The sequence below is a fragment of the Terrapene carolina genome, unplaced genomic scaffold, assembly GCF_002925995.2.
Source record: "Terrapene carolina triunguis isolate 2854851 unplaced genomic scaffold, T_m_triunguis-2.0 Scaffold58, whole genome shotgun sequence".
NCBI lineage: Eukaryota > Metazoa > Chordata > Testudines > Emydidae > Terrapene > Terrapene triunguis.
Window position 1 is genome coordinate 93,763,741 of NW_020664409.1, and position 24,704 is coordinate 93,788,444.

The 24,704-nt window shown below is 41.8% G+C and overlaps 1 protein-coding gene across 1 annotated transcript in view; it reads left to right on the plus strand.

Annotated features, from left to right (window-relative positions):
* Nucleotides 1-894: 894 nt before the first annotated feature.
* FER1L6 (fer-1 like family member 6) overlaps nucleotides 895-24,704 on the plus strand; it is a 115,577-nt gene continuing 91,767 nt past the window's right edge. Inside the window, exons 1-7 of the mRNA XM_029913388.1 lie at nucleotides 895-986; nucleotides 7,161-7,243; nucleotides 10,378-10,507; nucleotides 11,726-11,780; nucleotides 11,893-12,024; nucleotides 12,642-12,704; nucleotides 21,525-21,603. Of these exons, the coding sequence (XP_029769248.1) occupies nucleotides 895-986; nucleotides 7,161-7,243; nucleotides 10,378-10,507; nucleotides 11,726-11,780; nucleotides 11,893-12,024; nucleotides 12,642-12,704; nucleotides 21,525-21,603 (634 nt within the window). The remainder of the gene's footprint in view (nucleotides 987-7,160; nucleotides 7,244-10,377; nucleotides 10,508-11,725; nucleotides 11,781-11,892; nucleotides 12,025-12,641; nucleotides 12,705-21,524; nucleotides 21,604-24,704) is intronic.

Below are 24,704 nucleotides of genomic sequence, written 5' to 3' on the forward strand. Positions count from 1 at the left end.
GTTATTCACATAACTAGCTTATGGGAACACATGATACAGTAGAAACTCAGAGTTAAGAACACCAGTGTTATGAACTGACCAGTCAACCACACATCTCATTTGGAACTAGAAGCACACAATCAGGCAGCAGCAGAGACCAAAAAAAAAAAAAAAAAAGGCAAATACAGTACAGCACTTTGTTAAACGTAAACTACTAAAAAAATAAAGGGAAAGTTAAAAAAAAAAGATTTGACAAGGGAAGGAAATTGTTTCTGTGCTTGTTTCATTTAAATTAAGGTGGCTAAAAGCAGCATTTTCTTCTGCATAGTACATTTTCAAAGCTGTATTAAGTCAATGTTCGGTTGTAAACCTTTGAAAGAACAACCATAACGTTTTGTTCAGAGTTACGAACAACTTCCATTCCCCAGGTGTCCGTAACTCTGAGGTTCTACTGTATATTATTGCCATTATCCTTCCTCTTCCCCCACCCCTCCTTTTTGTTTTGTTACTCTCACTTGTTTTATCTTGTCTTAAATGAGCTTGTAAGAAGCATGTCTTCCTCAGTATTTGTATAGCACTTACCACAAAGGGGATAAAATCCTGAGTCCTTGGTGCTCTACCACAATACAAATAGTAAATAATATCTTATGATAAAATCACCATCCGAGGGGGCACACAGTGTCATGCTTGCTGATAAGCTCAGCAAGGTCAAGGACTGGAAAGACATGGAGAATGAACTAATTACCTTTTCATCCCAGAAGGTGATCCCTCCAGGTTCCTTGTAGTTTCCCAGTACAGTGTGTCTTATTTGCCACCAAAAGACCCTATGAACTTGCTGCTTTGCTTTTTATTACTGCTTAGGTATTTTTTCATGGCATGTACTGTGTACACAGGTGTGATCAATTATAACAAGGCATGAGCATTAAACGCTTTAGTCGCCATTGTGAGATGGTTATTTCCTGGACAGGAGATGACATTGGTACAGCTCTTGTGCCCTGGTCAGAAAGGTTTGAGAATTTGCAATGCCATCCTAACAATGGGCACGACTGTACATGTGCCAGCTGTGAGTGAACCAGTTCGGAAATGTGCTAGCAGCTCTGTCTACTTAGTCGGGGCTTAAGGGGATGGGCCATCCCTGGCTGAGCTCTGTCTGGAAAAGTGTGTATTGACTATCTGAAAGTGAGCGTCTGTGATCACCACCATCTAGAAAGACTTGTCAATGCTCTTTGATGGAGAGTATTAATATGTAAAGAGGAAGGTGCCTCCAGTGACTCCTCTATCTCCAGAGTGTCCATTCAGTGCCCTGGCTGGTTACAAGCTGAATAGATTAGCAGTAGAAGGAAAATATGTCCCTTAGTTTATGTTTAGTGATTAACAAGTAAGTCCCTGAAGTGTCAGATAATCTCATTTTTCAACCTCTTCTCTGTCTTTGCCTCTTTTCCATGTTGGTCATCTCTCCCCAGAGCAAGCGGTTTGTTTAAAAGAACAGAAATGGCGTTATTTTTTGTTCTGATGTTCTTTCACCAGAATAGGAGAGATTGTTGGGAAATTGGAGATTTTGCAAGGCTATTGGTGACGATCATATAAGGACCCCTGGAATTTTAATCTGTTCTTATCTGAACAGATTGTGGCCTTTTTTTAGTTTCCTTAAAAAAAAATCTTCCTAAGAGGTGGCAAACACACCCGCATGCCCTGTGTTGGTGGCAGCAGATGGGAGTGAATAACTGATGGGACAAAACATAATGTTATGAAACTTTGTGTAAGAGGAGACAAACTTCTGAGTGGTCACACGGAACAAATCAATAACATTTTTTCTTACATACTGTTTATAAATCTGATCTCCGACCCCCCCACCCGATGCTGCTTTTGCCACATCTACCTTCCTTGGGATCTGAGAAACCTGTAAAAAGATTAAAGGTCATGACTAGGGCCCTACCAAATTCATTGTCCATTCTGGTCAATTTCACAGTCATAAGATTTTAAAAATCACAAATTTCATGATTTCAGCTATTTAAATCTGAAATTTCAAGGTGTTGTAATTTTAGGGGACCTGACCCAAAAAGGAGTTGTGGGGAGGGTCGCAAGGTTATTGTTTGTGGGTGGGGAGGGTTGTGATATTGCTACTCTTACTTCTGTACTGCTCCTGGTGGTGGTGCTGCCTTCAGAGTTGGACAACTGGAGAGCAGCAGCTGCAAGCGGGGAGCCCAGCTCTGAAGGCAGAGCCACCGCCAGCAGCAGTGCAGAAGGAAGGATGGCATGGTATGGTATTGCCACCCTGACTTCTGTACTGCTGCTGGCAGGGTGCTGCTTTCAGAGCAGGGCACCCGGCCAACAGCCTCCAGTGACCAGTCACTGCTCTGTGGCCACACAGCTCTGAAGGCAGTGCAGAAGTAAAGGTAGCAATGCCATGGCCCCCCCTAAAATAACCTTGAGACCCCCCTGCAACTCCCTTTTGGGTCAGAACCCCCAATTTGAGAAACGCTGGTCTTCCCCATGAAATCTGAATATTATAGGGTTAAAGCACACAAAAGACCAGATTTCATGGTGGGAGACCAGATTTCACGGTCTGTGACGTGTTTTTCATGGCTTTGAATTTGGTAGGGCCTTAGTCATGAGCATAAACTGAACTGTAGAAACTTTTAATTGCTCTAGACGTCTGCAGCTGGCATATCTAAGTCCAGTGGTCTTGCCCAAACAACTAACTTCTGAATCATTAAAATAGCTGCTACCAAATTAGGCTATTATAATCTACTCAGGAGTAACTGAGACAGCTTTGGAATGACTTTACTGAGATACATCATCATCTCTACCAGTCTTTGAAGTGTACCTTTATCTTGCTGTGTTCCATTATAAAAAAAGGCATTAGATATTTTGGCTCAGGACTGACTATGTTCACGTAGTATATGGCTGACACAGGTGATTTCCCTAAACCTAATTTGGATCCCTTTTCCCCAGACATGCTCTAACACTTTCAGTCTGCTTTGTGCCATTCTTTCCCCATATTAGCAAGTTATATAGCGCTACTTTAATGCCCTCTGAGTTAATGAATATCTGAGAGATATTTTGATTTTATGTATGAAGAAGGTTGGTAAATGATTTTTTTTCTGTATGAAAAATGTAGACGAAAATGAAACATTTCATTGTTCTTGCCATTTCAGTTTGATTAGCTGCGTGCAAGTGTACATTGCTTGCTTCCTCAGTTTTGTATCTCAGTTGCTTGTGGTAGATTTAAAATCAAGGGGTGAAATCCTGGACCCACTCAAGTTAAATTTTAACTTCCATGAAGCCAGAAGTTCACCACAGATCTTTATTATTGTTCTTTCTGTTTTACTGGTTATGTCTCCTTCAGTTCTATCATTAATCTGTCTGAGAACCCTAAAAAAAATAAAATTGCAAAGCGTTGCTTTATTTCTTAACTGAGTTTTACAGTGGCTGTCTGGTTTGTTCATCATCTGATTTCTCCTGGCACTATATTTTTGCTGATACTGTTCAAATTTTATCATTTAATTAGTTTTTATTAGTCCATGTGGAAGGAACCATACATTTTTAGTGCATTATCCCTGTAAGATGCAGCACTGCTCAGATTCCTGTTGGGTCTGGTTATTGGACTGAATCCACTAGCTCAGATAAATACATTTCAGCCTGACCAGGCAGCCTTTCCAGTTTTCAGTAACATTGCCTTCATAATTAGGTGAACTTGGAGGCTCCATGAAATTCATTTTCGCTTGTTTAAGCAACTATCACTTCCACTTACCTCTTAGATGTCTGTGTCTTTTCCCTAGTTGATTCAGACAGTACTTTTTGTGAAAAAATGTTTTTGTTCCTATAGCAGTTTGCATACTTAGGAATTGTTCACACTTACCTGGGGATCCACGAGTGGCAATCGATGCATCGGTGGTCGATTTAGCGGGACTTCACTAGACCCGCTAAATCGACCACAGATCGCTCTCCCATCACCTCCTGTACTCCATCGGATCGCGAAGAGTAGGGGGAGTCAACGGGAGAGCATCTCCCAGCAACATCGTGTGGTGTGGACCCTGTGGAAGTAGATCTAATCTACGTTGATTTGAGTTACGCTATTAACGTAACTCAAATTGCGAGCTTAGATCAAATTTCCCCTGTAGTGTAGACAAGGGCTAAGTTCCTCCAAGGGGAGTAAAAGAAGATGTACTCATTTTCTACTGTATTTGTTTTATATACAATGAAAGACCTGACCAGCATTGCCGTTGTTCAAGATGGCTTAATGAATCAAGATGGCATCTGAATTATTTGCAAGCCTCATTACTGACACTAAGTTCTTAGTAGTTCAGATTTTTGCCTTGGGAATGTGTGATGTCCTTTTTTTCTTGGGGGGGGAAAACTGCATTGTGAGACGCATGCCCACAGAGAGCTGGTCTTGAATTGACATTTTAGTAATAATTTAGTAATAATTAGTATCTTTCCTAGACCTGAAGAAGAGCTCTGTGTGGCTGAAAAGTGTGTCTCTCTCACCAACAGAAGTTGCTCCAATAACAGATATTACCTCACCCACCTTGTCTCTCTAATATTCTGGGACTGACACAGCTACAACTACACTGCATACATTATTAGCAACAAGCAGTACATAAGAGCCTCCTCCTGGATCCATCTATTTAGCCATCTCTCTCTCCTTTTCTCCCTCCCATTGGGAGGAGTTTTATTACTCATTCCATATATTATAATAGAATGCATCAGTTTATGCCAAGTGTCAGGTATTTTCAAATTACCTCTCTCACTAATCCTGAAAGGTCTTCACTCCCTCCAACACCTGCGCACCTCATTTCAGATCAACTAGGCTGAACGCTGTTCTATATTCTGAGTGTACGCAGTATATTTTTTTCAGGAATGAAGTATAAAGATTTCCTGCAAAGTGCAGCTTGGGATCAATCTGTTTGGCCAGCTGTTTCTAGCTTCCACCTGGTTATGGTTTTGAAGAGAGGAATTTTTGTTTCAATGGGAATACCACTGAACAGATTCCTCATCCCACTACCCTTCTCTCTACAGTGCATTCACTCCTGGGACACAATATTTAGCATACGCTAAGGAGGAAAATGGTTGCAGGTACCACTTGCTAAAATCGTCACTGATATACCTCCCCAGCCCTAATCTCGTTTCTTGAAACAGAGATCACTCTCACACGCTGAGCTAATATAATTTCCAGCAATTTCACTTGGCAATATTTTCTAAAGAAATTAACTAGTTTTTATGTAAAAGACATCAGTGTGTGATTGGCATATTCACAGATTCTGAGGCCACAAAGGGCCACTATGATTATCTGGTCTGACACGTGTTTCCTAGAAAAAATTGCTAGGTCAGTTCCCCCTGGTGGCTGATTTGTTTTCTTGGCCTCTCCCCTGCATTGGAAATAGTTTTCCTCTGAACTGGTCACACAGATGAAACTTTTGGCTGTGAAACCCCATCTGATCGTGGGTCTGCACCGAGGTGCTCCACTGTCTTCCAACTGGCTGTGTCCCCAGTCTGGCTGCTCACCCCTTCATCTGGGTTGGTGAAATGTCAGTGAACGTGTGTACCTCCACACTCAGACTTTTAGCCTCTACACACCCCTGAGTTTTCAGTTTAGGATCCATTTAAGTTTCTCTGTAGGTTACTAGTCAAGGATACATCTGGGTGACTATTTGTAGTGTGAGACTGGTGGTACAGTTATTGTTAATGTTAAAGTAGGGTCTTTATTGTTTTTATTCTGAAGGAGTTTAAGGGTCACAAGTCCGGAGGTGAAGGCTTTGGCAGCCATACAACATTTGGACTATGAGTCCATGCATCCTTACTCCATCCATTCACAGTTTGGCACCAGTGATGTTACACTGCAATGTGTTCCAAAGATGCTGCAGCTGTCTCTTCAGTAGGGTGGACACAAACTTTCCTTGGAAACTGCTTTTTGATGGAAATGATTTTTTTTTTTTTTTTGCAAAAAGCATCTATTCAAACCTCGAATGATGATGCATGATGGGGAGGTTGATACGGTTGTCCATATTAGAATTTTAAAAATCTTTTTCCTTTAAAAAAAATCTAGGAAATTACATACAAAAACTATGTTAAAAGAATATTATTTGGGTTGCCAAGTCAAGCACTTAAAAGTTAGGAAACAGCAGATATACAGTTGCCCATGCAACATTAATTTGGCACCCTTGTGCATGCACATTATAAAATTTAACAACTTAATCACATAGTTTCTTTTCCACAAGACATTTGCCTCATTTATTGCTCGAGTTGGACGCTCAAGGGGGCTGAATAAAAATTGCACAGACATCTGTAAATCTGGCACTTCTTAACTTTCAAGTGCTTGACTTTGCAACCTAAATAACATTTTTTAAAATATATTTTTGTATGTAATTATCTGTATACTTCTGGAATTCAGATAGCAGAGGATGGGAGAAAATGGGCCATCCTTAACCACTGCCCTTGGAACAGAAGTGTAGCATAGGTATCAAGTTAGTAACATGGGAGTGATTATGCAGATGAGCTGACATCATGCTTATGAGCATATTATACATTCCTAGATATATAGTATGGGAGTACTATGTGAATGCCCATCGTAAGGCTCGGAGCATGCCCACTGTGAATGAGATTTTTCCAGAAGCCTGTGCAGACTTAGACTGAGCTGAGTGCTTCTACAGTTAATAAAATGTTCTGGACCTTTTTTCCTGACAAGACTGATTCCTGAGTATTTATTATATGTTATAGGGACACCAATGCTGCACTGGGACAGAGAAGTCTTGGAGTCGGCATCTAGCTTTTAAACAAGCAAATACATCTTTGGTCTCATTATACTCAGTAATTACGTTGTGCGGGAAGTCAATAGAAATAGAAGCTTAGCTTGGCTTTCCTTTCTTGACCTCTGATTGGTTGCCTTTGTTTGAAATAAAGTTACCAGTACGTTCTATAAGAAGTAAATAAATAAATATATTGCTCTATTTGTTCGTAAGTTCAAAAATAGAATAAAGCCAGAATAAAGCACAAAAACACAATAGAAAAAGTTTCCTTGTTTGCTTTTATTACTTTTGTAGCAGGGGAAATGGAATATAAACAATCTTACTTGGATATTAATATTCTCTTTGAACAGCGGCTTAAATATAATTGGATGTCTGTGTGGAACAAAACTTGAAGCTATCATTGCTATGGGTTTTTTTTAACTTATTTTTCAGAAAGGGGCTGTTTGCTGGCATAAAGCTGAAGAAGAAGAAAAAAGGCGAGAAGGGGTTAATTATTGAAAACAAAGGTGCAGCGGGTAAGGCCTATTAAATCAATATTACACCTGGTTAGAAAAGAGAATAAGGGTGAGATTATTTTATCCCTAACTTCACCTGTAAAATCATTTGAATTGAGCCTTACAACTATTGGTTTAAGAAATGATAAAATGGGCAGTAAATTCCATATCAGTCCTAACTAAATATAAAGACAGCCTACTCCTACAGGATTAGCTATTTGGTCAAAGGCACTCAGATCATATGAATGCAGATTATAGCATCTGAAATTAGCCTAATGTTATAGAAATAAATGGTCAAAACCATTTTTCCTTTAGGGAAGCACTGAGTATTGGACAGTTCAATCTGTTCTAGATACATATTGATTAAGTTACAGGAAATTTTGAATTCCATCCAGGTCACTGTGATTCCATCCAGAAGTTGTAAATCACAAGAGAAAAAACTTAGTGGTTTGTGTGATTGTCAGACGCCTGAGATAGAATTATAGTCCAGTCACTTTAAATATTTTTAAAATTTGTATCTAATACATGGATCTTGCATCATTAATTTACACAGGTTCCTATTTCTCCTTTTCCTACTATACTTATCTCTTCCAAACTCATAAAATTCTCCGAGGTGTCTTCCCCCACTACTTTACTCAACTATTCCCATAGCTTTCCCTTTCACCTCCACCACATCAGTTATCTCATACAGAAGGGGTTAGTTGAATCTCATAAATAATAGGTGTGAGGTCATGCCTTGAATTCTGTGGGGTCTTTTAAAATGTGGATTACAGTGTGTTTACTGCAATCTATGAATTATTATACAGTAAAGAACTGGCTGGTACATATGTATACCATGACCCTCTATTGTACAGAAACAGAAGTACTTAACTGTGTGTCATAGACACTATATTGCTAACAGCTGCTACATCAAAGGCAATTCTCCTTTAGCTCACATGGCAAGGGCTTGAGCTACTGGAGCAGGAAGATCTGACTTTTGTCCGTACTACTGCCATGTAGTTCTGAGGGAGCACAGTGTGCAGCACAGCAATAACCACTAAGTTCCTAGGTGGTCCTGTTTTTTTACAATATGTTACATTGCTGTCATTAGTGAAAACTGCTGCACTTTTCCATGCAAACACTCATGTTTCAGCAACTGCTTAATACAGCAGATTCTGCCATTAGACATCTACATCACTGTGTTGCATCTTCATACACATCATTAGTGCCTTTGATTACTAAATATCTGGACTATGGGAGAAATCTTTTAACATGACAGCAGGTTCCTTCTCGGTTCTGATTGAGGATTTTGTCTCCTGCTGGGGCTCACAAGATGTATCAAAGAAAGAGTACACCGAGGGATTATGTTCCACTGGCTGAATCATTTTCATTTTCTATCAGTGAATTCACACAAGGCAATATTTGTGGCTGATTAGTAATGGAAAGGAGTTCTCAGTTATTGCAGGAACTGGGTAGAAGTATCAAAAATATCTGCTCAGATATCAAAATGATAGATAGCATAAGGAAATTTTAAAGGAAAACCATTACAAAATTACTTAAACATTTTTATTGATAAAATGAAACTGAAAAGATGTTTCTTGACAGAATATAATTCTGGCACATGGCCATTCCAGCTGGAAAAGAATTCTGAGTGTTTCAGCCTACAAAGTAAAGCAATAAAGTGCAGTAATCAAACACCACATGCTAGAGTAAATAGGAGAGGGGCAATGATCATGAGACTGCAGAACAAAAGAAAAATATAGAGAGGGACCCTTAGGGCTAAATCAGTGCAGCTGGTCCTAATGGAGCAATGCCAATTTATGCCAGTTGAGGTTGAAGTCCTTGGCTTCAATCAGAGCCATACCAATGTTTATGAAGGTGCCTCCATGTCCAAGTTTTCCTACCCTTGTATTTACAGGCTTTTCTGTGTCTCCCATCACCATACTACTTGAGTGCCTCTCACACATCATTGGCAGTATCTTCACAACTTCTCAGGAAGGGAGGGAAGTATTATTAGCACCCCCATTTTGCAGATGGGGTACACAGGCATAGAGAGGTTAAAGGAAACACTTTCAAAGGTGTCCTCTGGTTTTGGGTGCATCAGTTTTACCCTTCAAGTGTTTCCAGTTGGGCAGCCAACTTCAGTGGCCTTGCAGGGATCAGTCCTGGGTCCAGTACTATTCAATATTTTCATTAATGACTCAGTTAATGGAGTGGAGAGTCTGTTTATAAACTTTGCAGATGACACCAAGCTGGGAAGAATTGCAAGCAATGTGGGGGACAGGATTAGAATTCTTGATAAACTGGAGAATTGTTTTGAAATCAACAAGATGAAATTTAGTAAAGACAAGCGCAAAGTACTACACTTAGGAAGGAAAAATCAAATGCACAACTAGAAAATGGGGAATAACTGGCTAGGTAGTAGTACTGCTGAAAAGGATCTGGGAGTTATAGTGGATCACAAATTAAAAATGAGCCAAAAATGTGATGCAGCTGAACCACCCCCCTTCCCCCCTCCACAAAAACTAATATAATTCTGGGGTGTATTAACAGGAGTGTTGTATGTAAGACACGGGAAGTAATTGTTCCACTCTATTTGGCACTGGTGAGGCCTCAGCAGAGTACTGTGCCCAATTTTGGGCACCAAACTTGAAAAAGATGATCATATGGACAAACTGGAGAGTCCAGAGAAGAGCAACAATAACGATAAAAGATTAAGAAAACCTGACCTGTGAGGAAGGTTAAAAAACCTGCATACTGTATATTTAATCTTGAGAAAAGAAAACTGAGAGGGAACCTGGTAACAGAATTCAAATAGGTTAAGGGCTGTTAGAAAGGGGATGGTGATCAGTTGATCTTCATGTCCATTTAAGATAGGACAAGATGTTATTGGCTTAATCTGAAACAAGGGAGATTTAGGTCAGATATGAGGAAAAATTTGCAACTATAAGGATAATTAAGCACTGGAATAGATTACCAAACAGGGTTGTGGAATCCCCTTCATTGGAGGATTTTAAGAATGTGTTAAACACATGTCAGAGATGGTCTAGTTATACTTGGTACTACATCGGTGCAGAAGAATGGACGAGAGGACCTCTCAGGGTCCCTTCCAGCCCTACATGTCTATGATTCTCTGACAGAAGGGGATACATTTTCTTTATTTTTTTGTTAATCAGGTGAGCACGATGAAAGTGAGAGTCTTCACCATGAGATGTCTGGAGGACAAGAAGGGGGAGAGGGTGATTTCATGTATGATGACGCTGCATCTTCCAGTGGCTTTGCACCTGCAGGGCCGCAGAAGAAAAGGTACTTTGCTGCATCACTAACATTTCCAGTTATTCCCCATCCTGTTCTTCTTGGTGACAGCACTGGTGTTGGCAGCACATCCCATGGCTAGAATATCAACTTGCTGAAAGTACGACTCTCTCACCTGCTGTACTTCTACATGGTACATTGTGATTGTCACCAGATACAGGTCACTGCAGAGTGTGAGTAATGGAGGGAGGACCAGGATTAAGCTGCTAATGAAAGTGAGTTAGAGAAAGAGGACAGAAATCTTGAGAGTTGTCATGGTTGATGATCTGGAGGGAAAAAATGTGAGTCTGATCCAAGTCCCACTGTAGTCAGCAGGAATTCTTTCATTTATTTCAGTGAGCATTGTATCAGACCCTGTATGTATATCTGCTATATATCTATAGCTCTATAATACTCTGCATGTGCAGAGTTACTTCTCATATATGTAACCCTGCTTGCTCAGAGTGGCATCGTGTCCCCCACTAGTGCTGTTTAGGTCCCCTAGAGATTGATGAGCCTGCTACAACCTTGGCTAAGAGACATGCGTCTGTTACAAAATGCTGACCCACACAGGAGTGTCGGCAGTGGGGATCAAACCTGGGGCCTCTGGAACTTAATGCATGAACCTCTACTGCCTGAGCTAAAAGACATGTCTCTGTTAGTCAAACCTTTAGCAGGCTTATTAATCTCCACTGGGCCTAGACACCACAAGTGGGGGACAGAGTGCCACTCCTAGCAAGCAGGGGTTACATATCAATGTATAGGATATATATATATATAGAGAGAGAGAGAGAGAGAAAAAAGTCTGATGAAGTTAGAATATCATGTCCTGTGTTATGCAGGAGGTCAGGCTAAATGATCATAATGGTCTCATCCAACCTTAAAATCTATGAACTGGATAAGAATCAGACAGAGACCTTCAGTTCCTGGCATTAAATCCCTCTTTGCATTTCATACTAAGCATTAAGATAACATTTGAAGAAACACAAAGCTGTTTTGGGGAGATATGGAAATGCTTGGTATCATTATCCCCAAGAAATATCCCAGGGCTCACATTTGAAGTGACTGCCGGTGATATAAAACCAAGTAGCCTATCTCAAAACTAGTCACTAAAAATAGTCGTTTCAAGGAAAATGGTATTAAACACATCTCTTGAGCATGTGTCAAAGAACTAAGAATGTAATGTTTTTGATGGGTGATGCATAATATTCTGTTCCATAATTTAAACAGAGCAAAACTGGTGTCCAAAATTCATGATGGCGAAATAAAATCCCAGAATTATCAGGTGAGTAGACTGCAGTGCACACATTTATAATAACACTACTTATGCTAATTAACATAACTGATGGGATTGAATCTGAGACTTTTTGTGCATGTGTTGTATTTATGCCCTGCAGATCGCAATAACAATCATTGAAGCCCGGCAATTAGTTGGTGAGAATATTGATCCAGTGGTGATCATAGAGATTGGAGATGAAAAGAAGCAAACGACAGTCAAAGAAGGCACAAATGCCCCATTTTACAATGAAGTAAGTACCTTGCAGTTGGGAAGATGCTGTTTGAAAAGGTTGCAGAATGGTGACTGTTCATATTACAGTGACTAGAGATTAATGACTAAAGCAATCTAATCTCTCTGACAAGTGAAGTTTGTCAGCAAGCTGTTTACATTTAAAGTATGGAAGAGCAAAAGTGACAACTCTGCTCCATCCTGTGTCTCTTAACCTCTCTCTTTTCACGTTCCCTCCAATCTGCTCCGCCAAGGACGTGACCCGCCGTGTCTCATTCCTCCTCTACCACTCCCATCCCTCATTCATGAGCTCTTCCCAGACTAGTTCCCCCAACCCACCATCACACTCTCCAAGTTCAAATCGCTCTGACACTTGCTTTTGCAAGTTACACAAGGAGTTTGATAAAATAACTTCCAAAGCAAACCAAATTATTTCTTCTTCTGGGCTTCCTATCTTCTCTGCCTCTACCTTGTAGATTTAGAGCTCTTAAATAAATGTAGTGTGTGTTTAAAAATAATCAGTCAGAAGCATATGTGGAAGTATATTAGATTAGGCCAGAACTTCAAACTGTGTGGCAAATAGTGCTTGCTAAAGACAGCATAAGGACAATACTAATCTGCAATTTTGTTTTTCCACAGTATTTTGTGTTTGACTTCATTGGACCTCAAATGCATTTGTTTGACAAAATTATCAAAATCTCTGTAAGTATTTTGGGAAGTTTTATGTTGTTTTATTAAACAAGGATCAAATATTCAGCTGTGTGTGTTATACTAGGCCTAAGAGTGATGTTCATAAAAAGAGAAACAATTTTGTTTTAAATGCCAATGGTATCATGAGGTTGAAACTGTGTGTACTAAGGTGAAGTGAGGGATGGGGAAAGGTAGAAGTGGCAACTGGTAATGACTTAAAGAGACTTAAAACAACCCAACAGCAAGATCTAGTGTGAATTTTCATGGGCATCTTTTTGAAAGTAAATTATAAACTAGTGAACAGTGTGTTACTTGGTTGAATATTTGAGAGGTGCATTTGCCTCACATTGGCCCTCTGTAGAGGATGAATTTCACCCAATGTTAATGGAGCCTTCATTGTTGTCTTCATCCCTTTAATTTTCAATCTTCACATCAGTTTTTCTCAGTTTACTTAGCTGAAACTTTTTTTTTTTTTGGTGGGGGGGAGGGCGCTTAACTCAGTTCTTCAGATGCAACCCAAGTTCAAATTTGAAAGCTGCATTCCAGCTCTTTAGGCATGAGCAATACCAGTGCTAAGACAATCCTAGCACTTAATTGTTGCTTGTTATTCAGGAGGAACAGGAACCAACTGTAAGTTAAGTTGCTATGGTCAGCACTGCATTGACTCTGTTGTGGTGAAACCCCAAGGAGAAAATCCAACTGTCCCAACCAGTCCTGCTTTGAATACTGAAATGAACAAAGATACGGATATTCATTTTGTCAAAGATGGTTTCATGCACCTGGGGAAAGCTGTGTGGCTCTGAATTAACTGCTAATCTCTGCCAGGAGTATATTCCTAAAATAGTTGATTCTAGGAATGAAGAAGCATTTAAAGTATGCTATGGGGAATGTGTGTGTTTCGCATAGCATTGAGAGGTTTAATATGTAAAACAGATATAGATCACTTAAGAAGGAAGAATCCCATGCACCGCTACAGGCTGGGGACTGACTGGCTAAGCAGCAGCTCTGCAGAAAAAGACCTGGGGATTAGAGTGGACCGAGAATCTAGATATGAGTCAGCAGTGTGCCCTTGTTGCCAAGAAGGCCAAGGCATATTGGGCTATATGAGTAGGAGCATTGCCAGCAGATCGAGGGAAGTGATTATTTCCCTCTATTCAGCACTGGTGAGGCCACACCTGGAGTATTGTGTCCAGTTTTGGTCCCCCCACTACAGAAGGGATGTGGACAAATTGGAGAGAGTCCAGCGGAGAGCAACGAAAATGATTAGGGGGCTGGGGCACATGACTTACGAGGAGAAGCTGAGGGAACTGGGGTTATTTAGTCTGCAGAAGAGAAGAGTGAGGGGGGAATTTGATAGCAGCCTTCAACTACCTGAAGGGGGGTTCCAAAGAGGATGGAGCTAGGCTGTTCTCAGTGGTGGCAGATGACAGAACAAGAAGCAACGGTCTCAAGTTGCAGTGGGGGAGGTCTAGGTTGGATATTAGGAAACACTATTTCACTAGGAGCGTGGTGAAGCAGGGTGGTGGAATGGGTTACATAGGGAGGAGGTGGAATCTCCATCCTTAGAGGTTTTTAAGGCCCGGCTTGACAAAGCCCTGGCTGGGATGATTTAGTTGGTGTTGGTCCTGCTTTGAGCAGGGGGTTGGACTAGATGACTTCCTGGGTCTCTTCCAACCCTAATATTCTATGATCTAATTTGCACTTTCCCCAGAGAGAAATCAGTAGTTGAATGTTTCACACAAGCAAATAGAATGATACCAAGGAAGTGCACATTTGTTTCCCATTGAAGCCCAAGATGATGAGAGTATCTAAGCGGGTGTTGGCTTTGGGGTTTGGACAAGTATCTATAGTTTAGGGATGACTCTTCAGACTTCTGTGGAGCTACATTGATTTACACCAGCAGAGCATCTAGTCCTATATATGTATCCCAAGCCTTTTTCAAACCTAAAACTGGGCTAGAACTTGAGCAAGAACTGCTTAAGAGATATGGGGCAGTGCCTCTTGGATTCGTAGCTAGAAATACCCCAAGCCTGGCCTCTCATGTAGTATTTCCGCATTTCTGCTTCCAGTCCCAGCCTCACATCCAAAAATTTGAAAACCATTAAAAATGGTTCAGTTTGAATTTGGTCAGAGAAACGAACAATGGTTCAAGGTATTGGGAAAGGTTCTTTTTTTTGTTTGTTATGAAGTACTTTGCCCATTTATAACAAAAACACCAGGCCTAGATCAGAACAAGGCCCACATTTGAGTGGCAGAACCAGATGGCTGTCTAAGAATCACGTGGATCCATGCATACAAAACCTGTTGTTGTAAGATTCATAGAGATGTTCACTATGTATTTGAAGAGCCAGGATCCAGTCTCAATTTTCATACCATCAGAAGTGCAGGGCTTCAAATGCAGTTCTCATAGACTCATAGACTTAAAGGTCAGAAGGGACCATTATGGTCATCTAGTCTGACCTCCCGCATTATGCAGGCCACAAAAGCTGACCCACCCACTTTCCCTTAACTCAGCTGTTGAAGTCTCCAGATCGTGATTTAAAGACTTCAAGTCTCAGAGAATCCTCCAGCTTGCGACCCCTGCCCAATCCTGCGGAGGAAGGCGAAAAACCTCCAGGGCCTCTGCCAATCTACCCTGGAGGAAAATTCCTTCCCGACCCCAAATATGGCGATCAGTAGAACCCCGAGCATACAGGCAAGATTCTCTAGCCAGACCCACATTTTACCAGTGATGGCACTTTATTACCTAATTGACTAAAATCACGTTATCTCATTAAACCATTCCCTCCATAAACTTATCTAGCCTAATCTTGAAGCCAGAGAGGTCTTTCGCCCCCACCGTTTCCCTCGGAAGGCTGTTCCAAAATTTCACCCCTCTGACGGTTAGAAACCTTCATCTAATTTCAAGCCTAAACTTCCCCACGGCCAGTTTGTATCCATTCGTTCTCGTGTCCACATTAGTACTGAGCTGAAACAATTCCTCTCCCTCCCTGGTATTTATCCCTTTGATGTATTTAAAGAGAGCAATCATATCCCCCCTCAGCCTTCTTTTGGTTAGGCTAAACAAACCGAGCTCCTCGAGTCTCCTTTCATAGGAAAGGTTTTCCATTCCTCGGATCATCCTAGTGGCCCTTCTCTGTACCTGTTCCAGTTTGAATTCATCCTTTTTAAACATAGGAAACCAGAACTGCACACAGTACTCCAAATGAGGTCTCACCAGCGCCTTGTATAACGGAAGGAGCACCTCCTTGCCCCTACTAGAAATACCTCGCCTAATGCATCCCAAGATCGCATTAGCTTTTTTAACAGCCGCGTCACATTGCCGGCTCATAGTCATCCTGCGATCAACCAGGACTCCAAGGTCCTTCTCCTCCTCCGTCACTTCTAACCGATGCGTCCCCAGCTTGTAACTAAAATTCTTGTTAGTCATCCCTAAATGCATCACCTTACACTTCTCATTATTAAATCTCATCCTATTATTATTACTCCAATTTACAAGGTCATCTAAGTCTCCCTGCAGAATATCCCGATCCTTCTCTGAATTAGCAATACCTCCCAACTTTGTGTCATCCGCAAACTTTATCAGCCCACTCCTACATTCGGTTCCGAGGTCAGTAATAAATAGATTAAATAAAATCGGACCCAAAACTGAACCTTGAGGAACCCCACTGGTGACCTCCCTCCAACCTGATAATTCCCCTTTCAGTACTACCCGCTGCAGTCTCCCCTTTAACCAGTTCTTTATCCACCTCTGGATTTTCATATCGATCCCCATCTTTTCTAGTTTAACCAATAATTCCTCATGCGGTACCGTATCAAACGCTTTACTAAAATCGAGGTATATTAGATCCACTGCATTCCCTTTATCTAGAAGGTCTGTTACTTTCTCAAAGAAGGAGATCAGGTTGGTTTGGCACGATCTACCTTTCGTAAACCCATGTTGTAATTTGTCCCAATTACCATTTAACTCAAGGCCCTTAACTACTTTCTCCTTCAAAATTTTTTCCAAGACCTTGCATACTACAGATGTTAAACTAACAGGCCTGTAATTACCCGGGTCACTTTTTCCCCCCTTCTTGAAAATAGGAACCACGTTAGCTATTTTCCAGTCCAACGGTACCACCCCCGAGTTTACAGATTCATTAAAAATTATCGCTAAGGGGCTTGCAATTTCTTGCGCCACTTCCTTCAATATTCTAGGATGAAGATCATCTGGTCCACCCGATTTGGTCCCGTTTAGCTGCTGAAGTTTAGCTTCCACCTCTAATACTGTAATGTCATTCCCTCCTTCTTTATTCCCCTCTGTCCTGCTCCCTCTATTCCTAAGCCCTTCATTAGCCTTATTAAAGACCGATGCAAAATATTCATTTAGATATTGTGCCATGCCTAGATTATCCTTAATCTCCACTCCATCTACATTCTTCAGCGGTCCCACTTCCTCTTTCTTTGTTTTCTTCCTATTCTTCCTATTTATATGGCTATAAAACCTCTTACTATTTGATTTAATTCCCCTCGCAAGGTCCAACTCTACACGGCTTTTGGCCTTTCTCACTGCATCCCTACATGCTTGGACCTCAATAAGGTAGGTTTCCTTGCTGATCCCTCCCCTCTTCCATTCTTTGTATGCTTTCTGTTTTTTCTTAATTGCCCCTTTGAGACGCCCACTCATCCAGCTAGGTCTAAATCTCCTGCCTACTAATCGTTTTCCCTTTCTTGGTATACAGGCCTCGGACAGCTCATGCAACTTCAATTTGAAATAATTCCAGGCGTCATCTGCCTTTAGATCCCTAAGTATGTTATCCCAATGCACTTCCCTAAGTAGTTGCTTTAATTTATTAAAGTTGGCCTTTTTAAAATCGTAAACCTTAGTCAGAGTTTTATTTCTGTTAAACCTTCCATTTAGTTTAAACCGAATTAGCTCATGGTCACTCGAGCCAAGGTTGTCCCCTACAACCATTTCCTCAACGAGGTCCTCACTACTCACCAGCACCAAATCTAAAATTGCATCCCCCCTCGTCGGTTCAGTTACTACTTGATGAAGGAATTCATCTGCTAGCACGTCTAGGAACATCTGAGCCCTATTATTGTTACTAGCATTTGTTCCCCAATCTATATCTGGGAAGTTAAAGTTATCTTGGTTGGGTGCACAAAGTGGGTATTTTCATGTACGAATGGCCAGTTTGAGGCCCAGCAAGTCAGCGGTGTTAGCAAATTTCTAGTTTGTATTCCAAATTCCAACCTAATGTTGTGGTGTTTGCCTATGTAGCTTGGGCATATAAGGGTGAAATTCATCCTATGCAGAGCGCCGGCACAAGGTCTTTGGACCAGTTAAGCTCTGCTTACATCCTTAATATAAAGCTTCATTGGGGCTCAACTAGTGCATAGGCCCCCTTGTTGGTCTTTCGCACAGATGTGTATTTCAACTCCAATTACGTGCATGTTTTGGTGCCTGGCACTGTCCAGCAGATCAAACCCATAGAGCATGGAATTAGTTCTTTGTAAAATACTTGCTGCACGTGAAGAGTAGATATTTTCCCAAGAGAAATAGTTCTTCCATTTGAATTCTATATGTTTATCTACATATATTTAAAAGATACAAAAGTAATTAGAGCATATTAAATCAATATCTTGCTTATTCATTTTTTCTCCACACTACATCTTCTTCTTTGAATTATACTATAATTACAACAAGCCTTCACGTGGAAAATGTCTGTTATTTTACTTCCACGTCTAATCTTTCCGATTAAGTTTTTCTTCGGTAACTTAGCCATTTGTCAGCATCTGGGTTGAGGGCCTGAATGCCAAGTTTCAACAGAGAAAATGGGCCAATGCCTCAGCTGGTGTAAATTGGCCTAGTTGCATTGAATTCAATGGAGATACTTGACTTACACCAGGAGAGGATTTGGCCCCAAGGTTGTAATAATTAGGTCATAAACAAAATATGGCATTTATAAAGGAAATGCTAATCTAATGCAATGCTAATGTATGCTATTATAATCAGGAATTCATTTCAGTTATCTTGGAACATGGCTTTAGAAAAAGCCAGCATGTTAAGGGAATAAAATGGAATGAGTGAGCAAATATGTGTCCTAGCAAGAAATAGCACCACAGGGGATGGAAAACGTCCTACATTTGCTTGGTTTGAAGCTAGCCTGAGGAGAAGCAAAGTTTAACAGCCTTCAGGACTACTAATCCCTCACACACTGAATCCGTATTATCATGGAAATGTACAGACCTGTGTTTAGAAGCCTCAGGAAAGCAAATAATGTAGCAGCACTACCATGTGTCAGCCCAGCAGTTAGTCTAACTGCCATTCGATTTCTGTTCTTGGGGGAGAATGGGGCCCTTTTCTGTCTCTCAAGCCCATAAAAATGAATAGATTTCCTTCTCATTAACATCTTCAGACACATTATGGCAACATCCTTTCAATGCTGTAGGCATAATTGATACTGTACTTTCACTCTAAGCCCTTATCCCCACTACTCAGTTACATTCTAGGCTGACATTTCTCCTGCTCCTTCTCAGCTGGAAAGTTTGAAGAAAATCCCTTCAGTTATTTTTTGAGTTTATTGATTGTGAAAAAAATCCACCATGGGTTTTTAGCTGTTCAGATGGTTATTGTGCTTTCTTCCCCCTTCCTCCCTTTCCCCATGGAGAAAAGAAAAAGAGTTTGATTTGAAACTTCAAACTTGCCTGCTTTACTACATCTGGGTGGAGAGCGGGGAGGGTTGGACAGCGGGGGAGCTTGAGAAATAAGAGTGGAAAAAAATATATACAGAGCACTGCACACAAGACTTGTTAGTTAGTTATTTTCCTTGTCAATTTAAGAGCCCCATCCTGCAAGGGGTGGAGCCCTGTGGGACTTCAGTGGGAATAGAGAACACTCAGAATCTCACAGGGGCATAGGTGCTGGAACTAGGGGTGCTGCCACAACCCCTGGCTTGAAGTGGTTTCCATCATATACAGGGTTTACAGTTTGATTCAATGGCTCTCAGCACCCACACTGTACAAGGGTTCCTCACACTTCACACCAGAAGGCCCCTATGTGCCCAAAAAGTGTAGTTTTCACATGGGACTATCCCTGAATATCCACTCAGACTCTGGAGAGGGGAGAGAAAATAAAAGGAGAGCAATGAGAGAACTGGACCCTGCCCTTGACCTTTGCTCTAATGGATCCCTTTCTTGCCCCGACTAAAGCTTTATGAAATGTCATGGTTTTGGTTGCGCAGGACTTGTGAAAGTATTTTATGTGGAGTGGGGCTGCCAGTTTGGTTTCCATGGGTTCAGGCTCCTATTGCAGCCACAAAGTCAAAGTGAAATTCATCCAAAGCTGTTGTTTTCCCTGGCTTCAAGGTGAAACCACTGAGTTTTCATGGTTTCTTTGAACCCCAAAGCCTATTTTAACTCAGGTTCCTTGAAAATTAGATGGATGCTATATTAGTGATTTGACTGGTCTGGCATTAGGTTGGCTGCTGCTTCAGTTTCCCAGAAGGCATTGCTGAAGGCTACAGTCACATGATCCTTGGGCTACAAGTCCTATGATTTGAGAGGAGACTCAAGGTCTATCTCCCCCATGACAGACCCAAACCAAAACTTGAATTCCAGTCTGTATCTGTGTCTAGAATATATAGAACTGAAGCCCTGGATACATGTGCTTCCAAATTTGAGGGCTCAAAATCCAGATCCAAATTTGAATTCTTCCCAAGTTTGTGGTGTGTGGATTTGGCTGTTCTAGAAACATGAACTCAGATACTAACCCAGATCTAGGATTTTAGTTTCAGGCCTATCTCTCCTTCCAGTTTGGTCAAAGATTGTTTGAAAGATCTGCTAGCTCTTGTCAGGGCCGGCTCCAGGGTTTTGGCTGCCCCAAGCAGCCAAAAAAAAAAAAAAAAAAAAGCCGCGATCGCGATCTGCGGTGGCAATTCAGCGGGAGGTCCTTCGCTCCAAGCGGGAGTGAGGGACCGTCCGCCGAATTACCGCCAAATAGCTGGACGTGCCGCCCTCTCCGGAGCGGCCGCCCCAAGCACCTGCTTGCCAGGCTGGTCCCTGGCTCTTGTGAACTTTTTCTCAAAAATGGGTTGAGTTCCAGACTCTTAATTAAACCCAAAACCAGTGAGATTTGTTTCATAACAAAAGGTTCACACCGCTCTTCTTCCAACCCCACCACAAGGAAATGCTGCTGGCCAGCAGCCTGCTTGTCACCAGTGGTACAGACTCAGGGATTTGAAAACCAAATCCAGATGTGAGGGGGAATAATCTGACCAGGAGATGCTGCTGTTGAATCCCTAATCTGGAAGGATGGAGCAAGTGTCCCATGGACCTGATCTTCCTCTGATTTGCACCAGTTTACATCCGTGTCACTCACTGATTTCAATAGAATGACATTTTGTGAGCTCAGCATTGGGCCCATTGCGCGAAATACATATTGAAACTTTGGAAAGTAAAAATGTAATTTCTTCTCTGCCTACACACAGTTTTTGTAACAATTTAACTACTGGTTTAGAAACCAATACAGGCACAGCCCTTAGCGTGGATGCAGTTATTCCAGGATAAAACTGCTTATATCCCTCTCGCTTGTTTAAATGGACATATATAAGTAGTTTTATATTGTTAGAACTGCGGGTTCCACTGATTTAACCATATTGGTTTCTAAACTCATACAATTAAATCAGCACAAAAACTGATCAGCCCTAAGGTGTCTATGTCTGTTGTTAGATATGATCCCTACTGGCTTCTGTGTCTGCTTTTTTCATCTATGTCAAATATCTTTGCTTGGAAGGGTGTTTCGTATATTGAGTGGAAGGGAATCTCTAATGTGCCTTTCTTTAACAGGTTATGCACAACAAGCTGATCGGGAGCTTATTGATTGGTTCCTTTAAAGTAGATTTGGGGACAGTGTATAATCAGCCAGGTAGGAGATGCATTTTCTAACTTCTCTTTTGTTTCATATGTGTTTTTTCTGTTGTTTGTCTTCTTCAGTCACGTGAATCTCTTCTTGGGGCCATCACAGAGTGATTCACCAAGGTCCAGGTTTTCAAAAGAGCTCATCTTCTGTTTAGGCACCAAAATAAATGGCTGGAATTTTTTTTTTTTTTTAGAGCTCAGCATGTTGCATGCTAAGTGTTGCAAAGTTAGCTGCAGAAAACTAGGTGTTTTTGCAAATCTGGCCCTTATTTAGGTGATTAAATGGAGTATGAATTCTTATGAAAAGCTGGCCCCATTTGTGTATGGTGAACGCTTGAAAATCTGGTCCCGTGTGTTGTATAAGAGGGGAGGTCAGGAAGGGAATGGGGGAGATAGAGAGGAGACTGGAAAAGGGACCATGTGGGACGGTGAAATGAGAAGAGAAAAACAACAGAGAAAGACAAAGGAAGAAAGAGACAAAGCAGGAGAGAGAGGAAAAGATCCAGCCCATTTGCATCATCACCTCTAAAGCTGTTAAGCACTTTCCGAAATTTTAAATAAACAGCCCAGGAAGGAATTTCGCTGATTTCCTCCTACCTCACATTTATGACCAGCTCTATGAGTCACCGACTGGAATTGTGGTTCTAGAAAACAAATATCTACACTCCAGTACAGTTTTTAATGTATTTAACTTCTCAGCATCCCTGTGAGGGAGGGGCATGCTATTTTATAGCTAGGGAGCTGAAACACGGAAGCTATGTCTTCACTGCAAAAAAACCCAACCCTGTGGCAGAAAGTCTCAGAGCCTGGGTCTACAGATTCGGGCTTGTGCTACAGTGCTAAAAATAGCAGTGTAGAGGTTCCTGCTCAGGCTCTCAAACCTGGTGAGGAGGGGAAGTCTCAGAGCCTGAGCGGGAATGCCTACGCCATAGCATTAGCCCGAGTCTGTAGACCCGGTCTTTGAGACTTGCTGCTGTCCTGTGGGTGGTTTTTTTGCAGTGTAGACATACCCAGAGAGACTAAGTGCCTGACCAAGGTCACACAGGAAGTCTGTGGCAGATTTAGGCATAGAACTCTGTCTTTTCAATCCCAGGCTAGTGCCCTAACCACTGGACCATGCTTCCTCCCCAGTTACCCCCACGAAGGGCATTGCCATGCGTGTTTTGTAAATATGTAAATAAATATCCAGGTGTTGAAGTGGTAGTGGTAGGAAAATGGAGCTGTAAATGCAAATGAGAGGGGACAGAAAGGAAGGCCGTAGTGCTGCATTTCCTCCATTTCACTCATCACTCTAGCCACTCAGAATATGGAAGACACAGGCCCTGTCTGCACTCTGTTTACCAGGCTAGACTGGGCAGCGGGTTTACCCCTTATAACTGTCCTACTATATAAGGCCATTCAACAGAACTGCCCCAGTGGCTCCCTCTCTCATATATTCCTCTGAGGTAGTCAACACAGAGGGAAATATTTCTGTCTATGTTGATCAAGAAACCCTGGTTCAAACCTGGCTAAGAGCAACCTTGCTTAAACAGGACACTAGCCATCATTTGGAGAGGGCTGCACTGGGCCATACACTTTGACACTGAAAGCCTCTAGCAGATTCAGCTTTCAGCTTCTTCCCTTGGGGCTTCTCTTTCCCATCCTCCCACTGTTTTCTTCTGAATCAGCTGCTGTGCTTGTGCCTTGCCTGTAGTTCCCATCTAGGGCTTCACTGAGCAGCACTTCACACTGCTCCTCCAAGCGTGTTTATTTCCACTGGTTCACATGCCTGTGCCTCTCCCTCGCAGTCATCCACCACTCTCCATTATTATCACTTGAAAATGTTCTTGGTTAGCAGGAGTGTTATTCTCAGAAAAGTACAAACATTGTTTGCAGCTCTCTGACTGCTGACATGCATGCTACGGTGGGCGTGTTTGTGCCAGTTGCATGCCCAGCATCAGAGCCCTTAGAAATTGTCCTGAGTTGTGTTTCATAGAATCACAGAATCATAGAACTGGAAGGGACCTCAAGAGGTCATCTAGTCCAGTTCCTTGCACTCAAGGCAGGACTAAGTATTATCTAGACCAGTGGTTCCCAAACTTGTTCGGCTGCTTGTGCAGGGAAAGCCCCTGGCGGGCTGGGCCCATTTGTTTACCTGCCGCGTCTGCTGGAAGCGGCGGCCAGTACATCCCTCGGCCCGTGCTGCTTCCAGCAGCTCCCATTGGCCTGGAGCAGCGAACCGCGGCCACTGGGAGCCGCGATCGGCTGAACCTGCAGACGCGGCAGGTAAACAAACTGGCCCGGCCCGCCAGAGGCTTTCCCTGAACAAGCGGCGGAACAAGTTTGGGAACCACTGGTCTAGACCATCCCTGACAGGTGTTTGTCCAACCTGCTCTTAAAAATCCCCAATGATGGAGATTCCACAACCTCCCTAGGCAATTTATTCCAGTGCTTAACCACTCTGACAGTTAGAAAGTTTTTCCTAATGTCCAACCTAAATCATCCTTGCTGCAATTTAAACCCATTGCGTCTTGCCCTATCTTCAGAGGTTAAGAAGAACAATTTTTCTCCCTGCTTCTTGTAACAACCTTTTATGTACTTGAAAACTGTTATGTCCCCTCTCAGTCTTCTCTTCTCCAGATTAAACAAATCCAATTTTTTCAATCTTCCCTCATAGGTCATGTTTTCTAGACTTTTAATCATTTTTTGCTCTTCTCTGGACTTTCTCCAATTTGTCCACATCTTTCCTGAAATGTGGCACCCAGAATTGGATACAATACTCCAGTTGAGGCCTAATCAGTGCAGAGTAGAGCAGAAGAATTACTTCTCATGTCTTGCTTACAACACTCCTGCTAGTATATCCCAGAATTATGTTTGGTTTTTTTGCAACAGCGTTACACTGTTGACTCGTATTTAGCTTGTGGTCTACTCTGACCCTCAGATCCCTTTCCACAGTACTCCTTCCTAGGTAGTCATTTCCCATTTTGTATGTGTGCAACTGATTGTTCCTTCCTAAGTGGAGTACTTTGCATTTGTCCTTATTGAATTTCATCCTATTTACTTCAGACCATTTCTCCAGTTTGTCCAGATCATTTTGAATTTTAATCCTATCCTCCAAAGCACTTGCAA